We start from the raw sequence: 17,155 nt of genomic DNA, 5'->3' as shown, positions 1-17,155 counted from the left end.
CTATCCAGCTGTCTGCTCTATATGTGGCTTCCGAGAGACGTCAAGTGGAGATTTTCGAGCATTTTCCTGGGGACTTAGAAATCTTAGAGATGAAAACTGTGCAATGAACTAAGAGATCATAGCTGGTGACCCTTTAACAGCTATTAGGGTTTAAGACATGACACAAAAGAAGTAAAAGTTTTCTCAGAGAATATCTCTGCAAAGGGCTGCAATGTGAAACTTTTGCCTAACATCTTTTAAGTAACTTGATGGTGCCCAATGTATCTCCTGAACTACAAAGACTATGTTCTGCTGATCAAGAAACTAGCTTCTACATTACATGCATATTCGAGCATAATCTGTCATTTAATATGTACAGTGCTTATTTCAATATGCCATTCATAATGTACAGTGCTTAAATAAACAAATAGACATGCATATTCGAGCATAATCTGTATCTTTCAGGAAGTACATAATAATTCAACTTAATATACAAACATGGATGCCAGGTGCAGTGGTAATACTTTCTGTATAGTTAGTTCCCTTATATTCATCAGAAAACATATTGGAAAAACAAACTGAAAAAAACTAACAGAACGATGCGAGGTTATTTTCACACTTGACACATCAGCTTTGATTTTTAGGTATCTCTTGTGAACTTGCCTTTGGATTTTAAAGAGCGCTATCAAGCATATAGATAAATGTTTTCTTTTTTTAATATGGTAAATCTCAGCTCCCCAAACCCCTACCCAGGAGCTCTACAATGATTGTTTCTAGCTTTGCTACTCGAGTCCCAGCTTACTTGGAGGTGGAGAATCCTTACCACTAGGCTATCTCTCTCTTGTTATTAAGTATAAAAGAATGTAGAATTTATGAATCATCATCAACATTTGATTAAAGTATCCAAGTAATGTTTTATGATTTATTTGACAATGATTTTAAATATGGCACCTATCTGTTTTAGTGGTTATAAAGCTTAACCATGAAATGGACAGAAATAAATTGTAACGACCCGGCCGGTCGTTTTGAGAGTTGTAGCCCTGTTCCCCCATTTACTGCTCAGTTTGTGCTTTATAGCTATTATGTGACTTGCCGGGTTAGTAGGTTCGGGTCCGGAGGGATTTCGGAATGAATTGAGACACTTGGTCTCAAGGTTGAAAGCTTAAGTTGAAATGGTTGACCGGATTTTGACTTATGTGTAAACGACTCCGGAATGGAGTTTTGATGGTTCCGTTAGCTCCGTTGGGTGATTTTGGGCTTAGGAGCGTGTCCGGATTGTGATTTGGAGGTCCGTAGTTGCATTAGGTTTGAAATGACGAAAGTTGGATTTTTGAAAAGTTTGACCGGAAGTGGACTTTTTGATATCGGGGTCGGATTGGAGTTTCCGAAGTTAAAGTAGGTCCGTGGTGTCATTTGCGACCTGTGTGCAAAATTTGAAGCCAATCGGATGTGATTTGATAGGTTTCGGCGTCGTTTGTAGAAGTTGGAATTCCTTAATTTCAATAGGCTTGAATTGGGGTGTGATTCGTCTTTTTGATGTTGTTTGAGGTGATTTGAGGGCTCGACTAAGTTCATATCCTGTTTTAGGACTTGTTGGCATGTTTGGTTGAGGTCCTGAGGGCCTCGGGTTGATTTCGGATGGTTAACGGATCAAAAATGGGACTTGGTGCATTGCTGAAGCTGGGACTCTTCTAGTGTGATCGCACCTGCGAGGGGTTGGCCGCAAGTTCGATGTCGTAAATGCGGCTAGAATTATGCAGGTGGAGCTGGGTTGGCCTGGGGCAAGGTGCAGGTGCGAGAGGGTAACCGTATCTGCGAGCCCGCAGGTGCGAGTGAGGCTCCGTAGATGCAGAGTTGAGGGAGAGGCCTGTTTCTGCAGAAGCGGATGGAGGGCCGCAGAAGCGCCTCTACAGATGCGGAACCTGGAGCGCAGATGCAGGCCTAGGGATTTAAGTGATTTCTGCAGAAGCGGAGAATTTTATCGCAAAAGCGGTTCCGCAGGTGCGAAAAGCCTGGGCAGCGTCTTATAAACGAGGGTTCCGAGATTTTTCACCAATTTAAACATTTCAAGCTTGGGTTTTGGCGATTCTTAAGAGGATTTTCGGGGGATTTCTTAAGGTAAGTGTCTTGTGCTCATTTTTAATCAATAATCTTGTTTCCCCATAGAATTTCTCACCTAGTTTGTGGGCGTTTAAGGTGAAATTTGGGTATTTGAGGCTAGGGATTTGGAGAGTTTGATTTGGGGATTTGGGTGGCGATTTGGTGTTGGATTTTGGCAAATTTGGTATGGTTGGACTCGTGGTTGAATGGGCTTTCGGGTTTTGTGACTTTTATCGGACTTCGAGACGTGGGGCCGGAGGCCAGCTTTTGAATTGATTTTTGACTTTAACTTCGTACTTTCTTATGAAATTGATTCCTTTAGCCCGTGTTGACTATATCGAATTGTTTATGGCTAGATTGGAGGTGTTTGGAGGCTGATTTGCGAGGCAAAGATGTGTTGGAGTAGAAATTTGCTCGGATTGAGATACATAACAGTTCTAAATTTGGCTCTGAGGGTATGAAACCCCGTATTATATGTCATGTGTTTGGTTTTGGAGATGGCGCACATGCTAGGTGACGGGCATGTGGGCGTGCACCGCAAGAATTGTGACTTGGTCAATTTCAGAGAACAATATAGTTAAAAATCTATTGTTATCCGTATATTTTCCATGTGTTATAGAAATTGAGCTGCAAATCATGTTAGAAATCATGTTTAGGCTATGAGTTGGTACTATAGGGACCCCTAGAGGTCATGTCACATGTTGAATTATTTGCTAAATTGCCATTTTTTACTTAGTCACAGTTTTTACTTGCATATTATATCTTAGTCTCTATTGTTCCTTGTTGATACACCATATCAGTGCTCTTTGGGCTGATTTTCATGATCACTGAGAGCCCGAGAGACTGAAGAGGTTGATGACTGAGTGAGGCCGAGGGCCTGATTGTGAGGATATTTATGGGATCGGGTTGCACGCCGCATCATGTTTCATTGATTTATGCCATGATTGGCTTGTTACAGCGCTTGGGCTAAAGAAGCCCCTTCGGAGTCTGTACACACCCCAGTGAGCACAGGTACCTACTGAGTGCGAGTGCCGAGCGACTGAGAGGAATGAGTGACTGTGAGGAATGAGTGATTGTAAGGTTGGAGTGAATGGGAGGACGGAGTGACTGGTGCTCTTGGAAGATGTATTTGACTTCATTACTGTTGCACTTAGCTGTCATATATTACTGTCTTGAAATTTCTGACAGAAATTATATTCTGTTTCACTTGAACTTGACATGAATTACCTGATTTGACCTAAATTGTCGAACTTGAAAGTATGCCTAAATTCCTATGTTGAAATTACAGTAATTAAACTATAACTGTGAAGCTCGTCACTACTTTTAGTCCTTTATTTAGTCTTGTTATTTACTGAGTTGGTTGTACTCACGCTACACCCTGCACTTCGTGTGCAGATCCAGATGTTTCCGGACACGGTGGATATTGATTCCTTTGAACAATTGATCGTTTGGAGATTTCGAGGTAGTTGCCCGGCGTTTCGCAAACCTTGTCTCTCCTTCCCTATTTCAGACTATTATACACAGTGCTCCCAGACTTGTGTTGTATAGACGCTCATGCACTCTGTGTGACACCCTGATTTTTTGGGAACTTCTGTGTTGTGTTTTGGGTTTCTATCCTGATTATGTGAGAATTTTTATTATTTAAACTGCTCTAGCTCATTTTATGTTAAAAGTGTTGGAAATATTTTTGAAATGTCGGCTTGCCTAGTACCACGTTAGGCGCCATCATGACGGGTTAGGATTTTGGGTCGTGACATAAATACTCCCCGGTTTAAGTTCATAGCAAGAACAATCAGATGCTTTTAGGGTACTGACATCCATCGTTGAAGAGTATGCTGGCACTGGTTTCTTCTAATAAAGTTTGTTTTTATTATATCCAGCATTTATGGAAGCTCGTTTGGTTGATTTTTTTATAACATGGGTTACTCAAGTGTTTTTCTATCAATATTTACTAACTATAGTCCAAAAAGAGCTGTTTTCATCACATGCCCTTGTGTTTTGAGAATAATCATTCAGAAAGCAAAGGTACCTCGCCGCCATTGGCTCCTCCATCATAGGATGGTTTCAGTGCAACAGCGCATTGAATATAGGGAGCCCAGTGTCCAATGAGCAAATCCCTCCTAATCATCTCTACACCAGCTTGGTAATGCTGTGTTGCATATTCACACATGAGCTTTATTTTATGAGTAAATCAGAGGTATATCAATAACAAAGAAATAGCCAATGCCACATACCTCAATCATATTCCTCAAAAATGGTTCCTCATTAAAATAATCTCTGCGTACAAAGACAAGCGGCACCTTGTATGCCAAGGCTTCACTTGTTGTGCCATATCCTATTTTACCTGAAAAAAGTTCGTGCTTGATTTTAAGTGTAGTCATACGCTGAGAATAATGTTTTCAATCTTATATAGCTTTAAGATGCCATACCAAGCATGACGTCTGAAGCTGCAATAGCATCAGGAGTGTAAAAGTCTTTAGGGAGTTTTACAAAGTTGGAAGGCACCTCATGATCTTCAGAAGCACCACAGACCTTTACCAGCAACAAAGGCCATATTTTTGCGTGAAGCGCTAGCAGATGTCAAATGCAACTAGAATGAGCAAAGTAGAAATTGAACAGAAGATTATAAAACTAACCAAGCATATCCATCCTTCAGGTAGATATTCCTTTTTCAGCTTCCATCCAGCAGGCTGCAAGTTAAATGTATATAAAGTTGTTATTAAGTGCACAAAAAAAATCATGTGACATCTACTAAAAATATCTTTATATGTTACTGAACCTCCAGGTGCATTTTTCTCAATAGAAACACCTTCTATTCCACTCACTTATTCCCATAATCAAATGCTAGATATATTAATTAGACTAGACCACCACCACTTGATCATGAAATGACAGCACGACCTAATGTGAAATCTATAATTCAAAGGTCTCAAAACCAATCTTCCAAGTATTCACTGATAGAAAAATAGAACTTGAGTTGTTACTCACAAAAAAAAAAAAAAAATTAAAAATAAAGCTTGAGTTGCTAGGATGAGAAATTGAGAAGAGTAGTCTCTGGCAAGAAAATATATCAAACGAAATTTAGCATTACATCATGAAATGTGGCATCTACCTGTCCACCAAAGTTATAAATAAGGACTTTTTGGCTGTCTAGAATTCCAAGCTCTTTCCGAACCTGTATCACAATAAATATTAATCACTTGAAAAATCAGAACATGTCAAGAGGATGACTTAGGGTTGTCAGTCACCTGTTCTCGAGTTTTGTGTAACCTTCTCACGACAAGGGGAACATCAATTACATCACGGAAAGCAGGCACTGCAAGGAATGTAGTTTTTTTGTAAACAACCAAAATAGCTCTATGAGAAATGGAAAATACAAACCCAAAATTAGTATGTTGAGAACAGCACATCTATTTAAAATGTTGAATATTGACTCTAAAACCAAGGCAAAGCTGAAATGAGAAAAGAAACATGGTAAACTCAAGCTGAATCAAATATGAGACATGGAAATTACATACTTGGGCAATATCCTGGCAGACGAATTACAAACTCACAGTGAGAATAATCCTCTGCTATCTGGATTATAATCATTGATCGGATCACATTGATGTTTGGATTTCCATATGGCAATCAGATCAAAGAAAGAGTTAGAAGTAAGACATGAGAATATGTACCACTATGAATATCACCCACAGCAAGGTACAACAACAACAACAACAACACAGTATAATCCCACTAGTGGGGTCTGGGGAGGGTAGTGTGTACGCAGACCTTACCCCTACCATGGGTAGAGAGGCTGTTTCCAAATAGACCCTTGGCATCCTTCCCACCAAGAACTCTCCACCTTGCTCTTGAGGTGACTCGAACTCACAACCTCTTGGTTGGAAGTGGGAGTTGCTTACCATCATAGCAACCCCGCTTGCCACCCAAGCAAGGTACACTCACAGAAATAGAAGAATGATTGGCTTCTTTCGAGCAGGATATTAAGGCAGGGAATATTTAAATATGATAAACTCAAAGTGAGTACAGTTCCATAGAATAAAAGGTTTGGGGCATCTCAAACAAACCAAACTCAACTCCTTAGTAAAATTCCATCATTAGCAGTTGCAGTCCATAGCAGGTCTTGATAAAATTTAACAAGTATTCCCTCCATCCCAGTTTATATGATTGTCTTCCACTTTTGGGCTTCACACCATTCCAAAAACAATAGTATATACAACCTTCATAATTCTTAGTTCACACCTATTTCTCCCTTGTCAGACGCCTAAAACATGGCATACCATGGATGTAAAGACAATGTAAACATCAAATCAATTTGAAATGAGCAAAGAAGTGGAACATACAATTCTAAGATGTCAGAGAGATCAATGTGAGAATGAGAAATGATACATTAGAAAGAAATCTACAATTTTGAATAAAACCATCACAAGATGTTACTAAATGCATGACCCCTTAAATGGATACATATATAGCTTCATCTCCTACATGACTGTTTTGGTGGAATTTTTGAAATTAACTTTTGGAGTATTTTGGGTGGAAATGAAAAGGACGAACCAATTTGTGGAATATATATATGTATGTATGTGTACATACATACATACATATATTGAAGGTTAGTAATCACCTGCCAAATTATTGAACGGTTGTGATATCCAGCAGCCATGACATAATCTGCATAGATGAAATCCCAACTGCCAAATTTTGAACAATGGAGAGCTAAGCAAATTAACATCTTCCCATCTGTTTATATGGTGGCAATTTTGCATTTTCAAACAAATATGATAATCTCATGTATCCTAGACGATAAAGGGAATTCTAAAGGACGATGAAACAGTATTCTTTTTTTCACCTTTCAAAATAACAGACAACAAAATGCAGAAGACCCTATAATATGTGGTACTCCAATTTCCTAAAGTAATGACCGATGAGCTCATAAAAGGAGAAAGTAGATTCAGTTACCCATTTTACAGAGAGGTCCTGGTGTTGATTACTTAACTATTGGAATTTATCACAACCACACTATAAAATCACCTAACATTTTAATCCAAAGATAAAACTGGAGAGTTGAAAGACAAGAAAATACGGGCCAATAATGAACTGGTCGTCAAAAAAGAAGGAATCACTTAAAGTTTCTTAAGTCGGTGACACTAAAATAATCGTCAGTGAAAAAGAAGATAATGTGATATCAGAATCTTAATGCATCATTCTTCAAGACGCTACTAAAGCACATTTAGTCATCAGTGTTCCTATCCAAACATCAATTGCAAAAGAGTAACATGCTCGTACTCCTGTTCTCTCTCTCAGAGTTACACATGCTAAGTAGCAGATGGACTCATAGCAGGAACGAGAATTCTAAAATTTTGGCAGACATGAGTATGAGCTGGACAATAATTTATTGCATATATTACATATACAACCTTTTATGTCTCAATTGATGAACAAGGTAAAAAATTGAAAATATTCATAAATGTCTATAGACGAAACAAGTGACTGCTACTTAAAAAGTCCCAAAATCACCTCTTTTGGCCTCAACCTAACATAGTTTAACTTCTGTGAAGTCTATTTGATAAAAATGTATTTATTAACCACAAATACTCTATCCTTGATGCACAACATTAAGCAAAGACATCCGCACAGTCCCACCATCCATGTGATAGTTAAGTATATAACACAAGGGATAAAATCATAAAACCTAAACTCAACATCATGAGTGAACATCAATTTTCTGTGTTACCTGAAGTTTGTGCAACAAACTGCACGAATTCCAGCATCAGCGGCTGCTCGGCATGCAACAGGAACTACATCTGAGACCTACTAGTGAAAAATAATAACTTTAGGCACTTCAGTAGAATTATATCTAGCAAGAACCTATAGCCTTATTAACTGGACAACACATAAATGCAAAGCAGTTGTTTTCTTTATTTATTTATTTAGGAAGCATAAGTCTTGTAGAAGGCCTTCTACTCATGTTGGAAGTAGTATCCAAATAGCCACATGTTCGGCTAGGCAAAGATGTCTAATGCATATTTGAAATTCATTCAGCTTTAACCACCGGAATCTTGTCCTCTGCATCCTGGGCACTCAAAGATGCCCACATATTTAGCATTTTTATAAGGTTACAAACTTACAATTGATAAGAAGAAGAAGAAGAGGAAACAAAAGAAGCAAAGGAAAAAGAACAAGGGAAGAAGTGAATCACATATGATTCCATAAATACACCATACGTATTACAATTGAAAATATTAAAGATACTGTATATAATGCACGTGTTTATGCTCTTACAATTGAATTTAAGTCGTTACATAATTGACAGAAAATATATACAGCAGAAATGTCATCCTTAGTGTCCTGATAACTTTCCATCCCACATATTTGGGAACAGCCAACAAAATGAATTGTGTACAAGACACTATCTCGTCAGAGTGCACATGCTGTGTAATGAAGCAAAATATATTTAACCCTTTAGCTATAGACAGACAATTTCCTCTTCAGTTTACAATTCTTGAAGTCAAAGGAACTTTGCTGCCTATGTTGGTTTCACTTCTCAAGATTACGTTTATGGGATATATCCACTCAGATGAAATAATATTAAGGTTTCTAAAATGTTTTACATCTTTTGATAGACAAAAGAGAGCTTCATAATTCACCAACTATGTTTAGTAACTCTAAAGATCCCACTTTATTAGATTTCCCCTCAAATCAGAATCTAGACTTTTCTTATTATGCAAGTTCAGCCCCTACCGGTGCTGCTTTCTCTCTGTTCGTGATTTATCTGCATTTTCCAATCCTACTTACAGTTCAAACAATGATATCTCCGCTCAAAATTATCTAGCTTTCAGATTAATGAAAAATGGATATACTTTTGATTAAGAAACAATGCCATTTTAAATTAGACAAAATTCTTTTCGTTTGGGAAATTTTACTTTTATCTAAAATTTATTTCTCTTTTAAGGTAGAAACATGTTTTTGGATTTTCATAATGATGTTTTCACGTTTCTGCTTAATCCAACTGGTCAGTGTATGTACTTTAAGATTTATCAGATTTTAACAATTTGCTTTTTATCAGACATCTAAACTGCATTTTTCTCCCTTCAGAAAACTTCACCAGCATGAAATGCCATATGCTTTCACTCTTTAAGACACTCCAATACCAAGTAGTACTTCTGGATAAAGGAGAAATAGATCTTAGCTAGCTTGTACTAATAATACAGCGGTGATTGGGTTTTAAAACTAGCAGTACAAAAGAAGAGCAGATGCTGCCAGTAGGATCATATTACCACTAAGTCAGCTTTGATAGATTTCAACCATTCAACTTCCGTGGCCAAGATCGAATCCCTGGGCAGTACGGCTGTCTGGATATACTGGATAAAAATAAGCACAAGTGGCACTTTCAATCAAAATGACTGATATGAATAGAAATCGGATAGTTAGGTAATTGCTGCAATAGAACATTTTGCCCTCATCATGGACTATGTGGCCCACCTTTTCCAGTGAAGCAAGACGGTCAACTGTCAAAGCATCCGCTTGAACTGCTCCACAGTCCAACAGAACCTGAAACACTAACATCTCATCCTTAGAAAAACTAGGGGACCTGTACTAAGATTTGACGAAATGTCAAAAGTGTTAGTGCTCAAACTTTGTAGTGAGACGGAAAATGTTAAAGCACATTCTTTCCCTTGCCAGTGGAGATTGAGATCAATCAAGTAACAGAACAAAAATATTCCAGCTTCCACTCCTTGACACCATTTGCTGAATAACTATACATCCATTTGTCCTTTTTCGTCCAGAAAACTTGAAAAACTGAGATCATCAAGCTTAAACTAATTCATCCTTTCACATAATGTAATTGGAAAGGAAATTTTGTTCTGCTTCTCCACAGGATTAAAACACCAATAGTCCCTACTCACTGCAGCTTTATGTTGATTATTTCAAATCAGACAGCAAAGGATGGAATCATGCATTACTAGCATACCAATAAAGTTGATTGCATAGAGATCAAGCAGTTCTAATCTCCCAATTCGCAAGAACCAAAAACATCCAGTTGCCACATGCAACACTCAGTATCTTAACCTGACTAACCTTTACAGAAAATTATCAAAAAGGACTAACCTTACGGATAAAAAGTCGAGGCAATTGTATCTCAGTAGTATAAACATAGTCAGGAGCACCAGTAACCACGTGAACTTCATGTCCTGCTTGAATTAGATGACGGACAACCTTGCATTACAAAATTTGAGATTAGGGAGTATTGGTAAACAAAACAAGTTAGTGCTAACAAATTAATGATCATTGTGGGCAAGCTTCCAGAGTTCCACAAAATAAACCTAAAGGAGGTGGGTTTTTTTCCATAACCTAAATGTGATGGTATAACAAAGCAAAGAAAATAGCAGAAGTGGCCGCTCCTTCTTATGTCATCTAGTCCTATCACGTTATGCAGGTACCTTTTTGTCCTTAGGGCATCAAAATGATCTCAAATTAGTTAACTAAATTACATAAGTAAAAAGAAAGAAACTTTCCTGAAGCTGAGACATTAACTAGCAAGCAGGAAATAGACCTATTCAATCATGACACAAGCTCTCTTTGGTGGCGGTTTGCAAAGTCAGTTCTATCAGAGTGGCATAACATGGTGAAACTTTTCAATAGTGCTTTTAGTAATGTTACTTAAAAAGATCTAACTGCGTGGGGCAGATAAACTATCAGCAACAAACGAACACAATCCATAATGATCTATTGCACTGTTGCATTGTTCAATGTTGGCACTAATGGATTAACATACAAGATGATATCAGAGGATTGGGGAGTGCTAGCCCAAATAAAGAGGCCCCTGGCAAAATTATGCTTGAGGAAGAAGAGCCTGTACAAGATGATACGAAGAGTTGAAGCTAAATCCTTCATGGTAAAATCCTACTGCGTGGGGTTGTCCGAAGGAACAGTTAAAAAGAGGCATACAAAATGGTCTATAGCACCAAGTCACTAAGGAATGAAGGTTACATTGCTTAGTGTATGGTGCAAGATGCCATCTTAACATTTAGGCCAAATACTTGTACCAAGATTCCCTGAAAATAAAGGAAGGAACTTTGTCTTCAATTACTTTTGAGAAGATCATCCAACTTCACATACATGATCTGACTTTGCAGTACCATAGTGTACATTTAGTCCTAAAATTGGATTTGATCACATTACGCACGTAAACCCAACTTGCTTGGAATTGAGGCGTAATAGTTGTTTTCATTGTATCCAAATAATCGTCCTCAACACATTCAGTTTATTCACATTTCTCATACTCTATCGCTCCAATTACCTTACCAGATACCAATGGGTTTTCTTTTTAAGCATGCTACCCATATACAATGTTCACAAATCGCAAACGCAATGTATAAACTCATGCCAGCACATTGAACAAATTAAAACAAATTAAGGGAACAAAACTGGATCGATCAATTAGAACACACTTTCAATTGTTGCTAATTCCTGCATTACTAAATATAGTACAAAAGTTTCAATGCAGTTCAAACGTAAATGTAACAAATTGAACAACAGAAAAAGAACGTACCTCAACAACACGGGTGGCATGGCCAAATCCATGACCAGTAACATAATAAGCAAAAACAAGTGACTTCTTCTCTGATCCCACCATTCTTGAACAAAATCCCTTTTTTTTCTTCAATAATTACCAAAAAAATTAATGTTCCCAAGTAGATTTAAATTGGATCAAATGAATGCAAACTTAAAAACCTAGAAAAAATCGTGAAGAACAAAATCAGATCGAACGAGATTTTAGGGCCAAATGTTTATCTGATCTCAATAATTATATACATAGTATACAACTGAATGCTGATGTATGTGTAATGTAAATGTATTTTGGATTATTAGATAATAGGGTAACAAAATCTGGATAAATCCAAATATCTGTTATAGTAGGTATTTAATGTGAATTAGTTAGGAGAAATATTTATATGATGAACATAAATAGTACATCGAAAATAGTGAGGGCGGGAGAGTGTGGGACTCGTCTGATTTTGGTTGTTGGAACTACTACAAACTACTGACTTTTCCATGTGTATTTTTATGTTTTTTTTTTCTTCAAATTTTGCCCTTAAATTCATTTTTTATTCCTTTTGAGTCCTTTAAGTCAATGCTGGATTTTGTTTTTTTGGTCAACCTTTTTAGTTTTTAAATGACAAAATACATAAGTACCCACCTAACCTAAGACCCAAATCCCCCTTTCACACTTTCTGTGGACGATAATAATATTACACACGTAACCTTTCTAAAGTGTAGCTAATACACACCACTTTTTTTCTTGACCAGCTTTTCAAAATATGTGTGAGGTCACGCGCCAATAAGGTCATGACACGTGTCCTAACTCAAGAAAAAAGAAAATACTAAATTTACACCAATTGATAATATTTAAAAGAAAACAAACAAAAAAGAAACAAAGCCCCCCCCCCCCCCCCACGTTTCTCATCTTCTTCACCAAAAATTAAAATAATTTTTCCTTCCTCCATTATCACCACCTTATCACTGTTGTTACTGCCATAGCTGCCACCAACGTCGTAGCTACCACCATCACCATTAATGTTCAAAACAAATCAACAAATACCACAGTCCCCCTTCTCCACACCTATTTAAAAAAAGAAACCTTTGTTTTAAAACGAGAAATCCAGCAGTAATTGAAGAGGAAAATACTTTAAATGTTTGTTATGATTCTTTTTATACATGGGAAGAAACATAATATCAAGCTGGATTATAACTTCAAATGCAAAACCCACTTTAAATTGGCTTTAATTGTTGTAGTGAGAGTTTGCCAGAAGGTGATTTGGGGAAGAAATGTAAAATAATTTTTGTGTGTGTGTAGGGGGGTGGGAAGTGGGAGGATGGATCTAAGCTGGGATGACAAGGAACAAAAAAGAAAGCCAGGTCTGGTTTCCCCTTTTTTAGTTTCTTTTTACTATCATATTAAGAAAAGGTATAAGGAAAATAATTATGACATGTGGCATTTAATTAAGGATCTGAATAAAATTTTAGAGGTTATACGCGCACAATATTTTAGTTAAACACGCACATGCCATCTGGAAAAAATGGTGTGTACTAGCTACATTTTAGAAAGGTTGCGTGTGTAATATTATTATCGTCCACGGAAAGTGTGTAAGGGGGATTTGGTCCATAGTTCAGGCGGTAACATATGTATTTTGCCTTTTTAAATTTTAAGCTTTATCCAGAAATATCCACCAGAGTATGTGAAGAATGCAACTAGGAGCATATGGCATGTGAAAGCTTGTGTACAAGCAACTAACGGCCCGTTTGGCCGTTAAAAAAAGGACTACCAACTATGTTCATTTATAAGCAGCTTATTACAAAAATTGGTCAATTCATAAAATATTATTAATATTATCAATATTAGCCAATTAGCTCTTTGCAGCCAAAAAGATCAAATTTTTACTTTCTTTTGAGTGGGTGTTATTAGAATGGATTGGGTACATCTTAAGGAGATTGAATCTCAGTTTTAGGATGATTTAGTGGAGTTTTGAGATGGTTTGCATTGAAAATTCGAAGTAGAAGATGAACATGAACATGAACATGAAAAAAAATCATAATATGTGTATTATACTATGTATCATTTGTGTATCACATACGTATCATATTTGTATCAAATATGTATCATATGTATATCCATATGTACTTGTGTGTGAGATACATGTGTGATAAAATGTTTGATATATGTGTCGCAGAAGAATTCTTTGAACTCGATTTTGAATATAAATTTTGATACCAAATCACCTTCAATCTTCCTCAATTTTGTATATTGACTCGTCTATATGTTTTGAATGAATTTCAACCATACCTATTGAAAAAGTCCTTTTCGGCTTAGATTTTTGGAATCTTGTATATATAATTTGTTTGTATTTCATCACCTTATTTTCTACCCCATCCATAAAATTTCCTTTCTGTCTTGCATATAATATTGTTGATCACACTAAAAAATATAGAAGAAAATCTCTGCGTGTGATTCTTGGAGAGAAAGAACCTTATTTATTTAGGTTTTCAATTTATATATGAGTTTAGCTAGTTTTGATAAGTCTATGATTAATGGCTGGATGTTGGTAAGTTGGAACTTATTCGGGACATTTCTGTAAGATTTCCTTAAAAAATATTTTTTTATTTTATACCCATTAATCCCAAACTATTTACCCGTTAATACCCAAGTCCAAAAGATTTACTTTTCCTACATATACGGTCTAAATTATTTACCGGCCTGCCCGATCCCCTTTCCCCTTTCAATTTGTCTAAACAAGTAGAGTTCCGCATCTCAAATGTCCATTTCCCCTTCCAAAAAATACTCATAGTTTAATCCTTTTAGTGGATGATGAAAATCAGATCAGACCCATGCATTTACCCAGTTTTTTAAAAAGAATTTTCTATCTAAATTTTAAAGACAAGTTTTCATATTATTGTACATGAGTTTCACTCCAAAATCCTCTTTCTATATTAGTTTTTTTTTTTTGTGTGCGTATTTATTTGTATTTCTGAACCCATATCTTGTTGTGGTTATATATTAAGTTTTCCAGATTTGATTTTTGTGTGTGTATGAAGACCCGCCATTGTTTAGCTTGAAGCTGCTGAATTTGAAATTTTATTTTGAAGATTTATTGTTTCAGTCGATGTGGGTGCTATAAAATATTGCTTATAGTACCTTCAAGTAATCTTTCCGAAATTGAATTTTTATGTGTATTTGTATATCCATCATTGTTGGGCTTGAAGCTCTTGAATTTAAAATTTTTATTTTGAAGATTTCTTATTTGCTTCAAAATGGGTGTTATTAAATATTATTTATAGTATCTTTTGGAAGTTCATACTGAAATTTGATCGCATTTGGAGTTGATTTCAGGTGATTGAGATCGAATTTTTTAGCTGAATATCGAAGAACACAAGTACCCAATAGTATACTGCTACGGTATACAATATGATATAGGAGTATTGTCACGACCTCAAACCACCCCGGCCGTGATGGCACCTATTATAGTACTAGGCAAACCGATTCAACACTAATAATATAAAGGTCTTTTGTAAATTCATTCCCAAACCAAATACGATCACAAATCTTTCATTTTAATATAACAAAATACACGAAAAACAAATATGCAAATACATCCACACTGCCCGATCCTAGTGTCACTAATCATGAGCCATTACACTACAGTCTGATATTGTCTACTTAATACAAAATAAGACTGAAATATGTAATACTGAAAATAGGAAGGAGAAAGGCAGGGCTCCGGACACTATGCAGCTACCTCGCAATATCCGAAATGCTCTGAAGGCAAGAGACAACTCTCGCTCAGATGCTCTGGCACCTGGATCTGCACACAAGGTGCAGGGAGAAATGTGAGTACGCCAACTCAGTAAGTAACCAAAGTAAATAAAGGCTGAGTGCAGTGACGAGCATTTAAAATCATATACATACTATAACATAGAATCTCAATAGAAATATCAAATTCAAATCTGTAATTCAATTTCCAAACATCTCGTAAAAACTCCAGTTTTAATGAAAGTTATTTAAAACATTTGTTCAACATTTTTCAATAAAGGCTCAGTATAAAAGAAGAGTGAAAACAATAATTTTATAAACAAGCCCGCAAAGTATCACTCATATATATGGACCCTCGGGCAAGCCTCTTAGTGACTCATGACTCAACCCTCATCAATCAGCACTCCCACTCAATAGATAACTCAATAATAATAACTGTTGCGGCGTGCAATCCGATTCGTAAATACACATAGTCGACTGCGCTCACTGGGAGTGTGCAAACTCAACCCTCATCAATCAGCACTCCCACTCAATAGATAACTCAATAATAATAACTGTTGCGGCGTGCAATCCGATTCGTAAATACACATAGTCGACTGCGCTCACTGGGAGTGTGCAGACCCCGGAGGGGCTCCTACAGCCCAAGCGCTATATCGCTGTGTCGTGCATATATATATATATATATATATATATATATATATATATATATATATATATGTCGTTGTGGAGTGCAGCCCGATCCATAAATATATATAATCCTCACCATTAGGTCCTCGACCTCTCTCAGTCATTAACCTCACAGCCATTTGGGCATTTCAGTAAAAAAATCAGGGAACTTACCCCAAACAGTTTCCATATATTTGAAAGTAGAGTAATGAAACTGAATCAAACAATAAACAGATAAAAATCATGACCGAGGATATGCTTTCAAATCAAAACAGTGTAAGGATAGTAGTAAAATACCCCTGAGGGTCCAAACAGTTCCGCACAAGGCCCCAAACATGGCATTCGGCCCAATTTAACAAATTCACTTCAAAAACACGTAGATATAATATAGATTTTATCAAAATATGCAACTCTACAGTTTCCACGGGACGGACCAAGTCACAATCCATACTGGTGCACGCCCACATTGTGACGACCCAGCTGGTCATTTTAAAAATTTAAGCCCCGATCCCCTATTAATTGCTTTTCCCATGTTTATTTCTGCTATTTTAATTTGCCGGGACGTTCGGTTTTGAGTTTCAGAGAGTTTTGGGACACTTAGTCCCTAAATGAGATCTCAAGTATTGGAAAGTTGATCGTAGTCGGACTAGTGTGAAGACGGCCTCAAAATGGAAGTCTGATGGTTTCGTTAGCTCCGTTGGATGATTTCGGGCTTAGGGGCGTGTTCGGATGGTGTTTTGGAAGCTGTAGCTAATTTAGGCTTGAAATGCCGAAAGGACGAATTTTGAAGTTTCCGGTTCGATAGTGAGATTTTGATCCGAGGGTCGGAATGGAATTCCGGAAATTGGAGTAGCTCCGTACTATTGAATGTGACGTGTGTGCAAAATTTCAAGTCATTCGGACATTGATAGACTTTTTGATCGAAAGTGTATTTTTAGAGTTTTTGAAATTCTTAGGCTTGAATCCGATGAAAAATAGGTGTTTTGATGTTTTGAGCATTCCGAAAGTTGGAGCAAGTTTGAATGAATTTATGGGATATGCTGGTAGGTTTGGTTGAGGTCCCGGGAGCCTTAGGATGATTTCAGATGGTTGACGGAAATT

The 17,155-nt window shown here is 36.9% G+C and overlaps 1 protein-coding gene across 4 annotated transcripts in view; it reads right to left on the bottom strand.

Annotated features, from left to right (window-relative positions):
- Nucleotides 1-12,090, bottom strand: part of LOC107771004 (L-arabinokinase-like) — a 31,554-nt gene extending 19,464 nt beyond the window's left edge. The window contains exons 1-13 of one of the 4 annotated variants that reach the window (XM_075236806.1): nt 11,633-12,090; nt 10,189-10,296; nt 9,562-9,630; nt 9,357-9,440; nt 7,814-7,890; nt 6,704-6,770; nt 5,598-5,655; nt 5,328-5,395; nt 5,192-5,254; nt 4,716-4,769; nt 4,509-4,611; nt 4,314-4,423; nt 4,109-4,228 (exon numbers count right to left, since the gene is read on the bottom strand). In XM_075236806.1, coding sequence (XP_075092907.1) covers nt 4,109-4,228; nt 4,314-4,423; nt 4,509-4,611; nt 4,716-4,769; nt 5,192-5,254; nt 5,328-5,395; nt 5,598-5,655; nt 6,704-6,770; nt 7,814-7,890; nt 9,357-9,440; nt 9,562-9,630; nt 10,189-10,296; nt 11,633-11,716 — 1,065 coding nt within the window. In that variant the 5' untranslated portion in view covers nt 11,717-12,090. Of the gene's footprint in view, nt 1-4,108; nt 4,229-4,313; nt 4,424-4,508; nt 4,612-4,715; nt 4,770-5,191; nt 5,255-5,327; nt 5,396-5,597; nt 5,656-6,703; nt 6,771-7,813; nt 7,894-9,356; nt 9,441-9,561; nt 9,639-10,188; nt 10,297-11,632 lie in introns of those variants that run through there. The other 3 variants (XM_075236805.1, XM_075236807.1, XM_075236808.1) reach the window with 3 other exon arrangements.
- Nucleotides 12,091-17,155: the final 5,065 nt, after the last annotated feature.

This window comes from Nicotiana tabacum, chromosome 18 (genome assembly GCF_000715075.1).
Source record: "Nicotiana tabacum cultivar K326 chromosome 18, ASM71507v2, whole genome shotgun sequence".
Classification (NCBI taxonomy): Eukaryota; Viridiplantae; Streptophyta; class Magnoliopsida; order Solanales; family Solanaceae; genus Nicotiana; species Nicotiana tabacum.
This window is presented reverse-complemented; position numbering and strand designations above follow the sequence as displayed.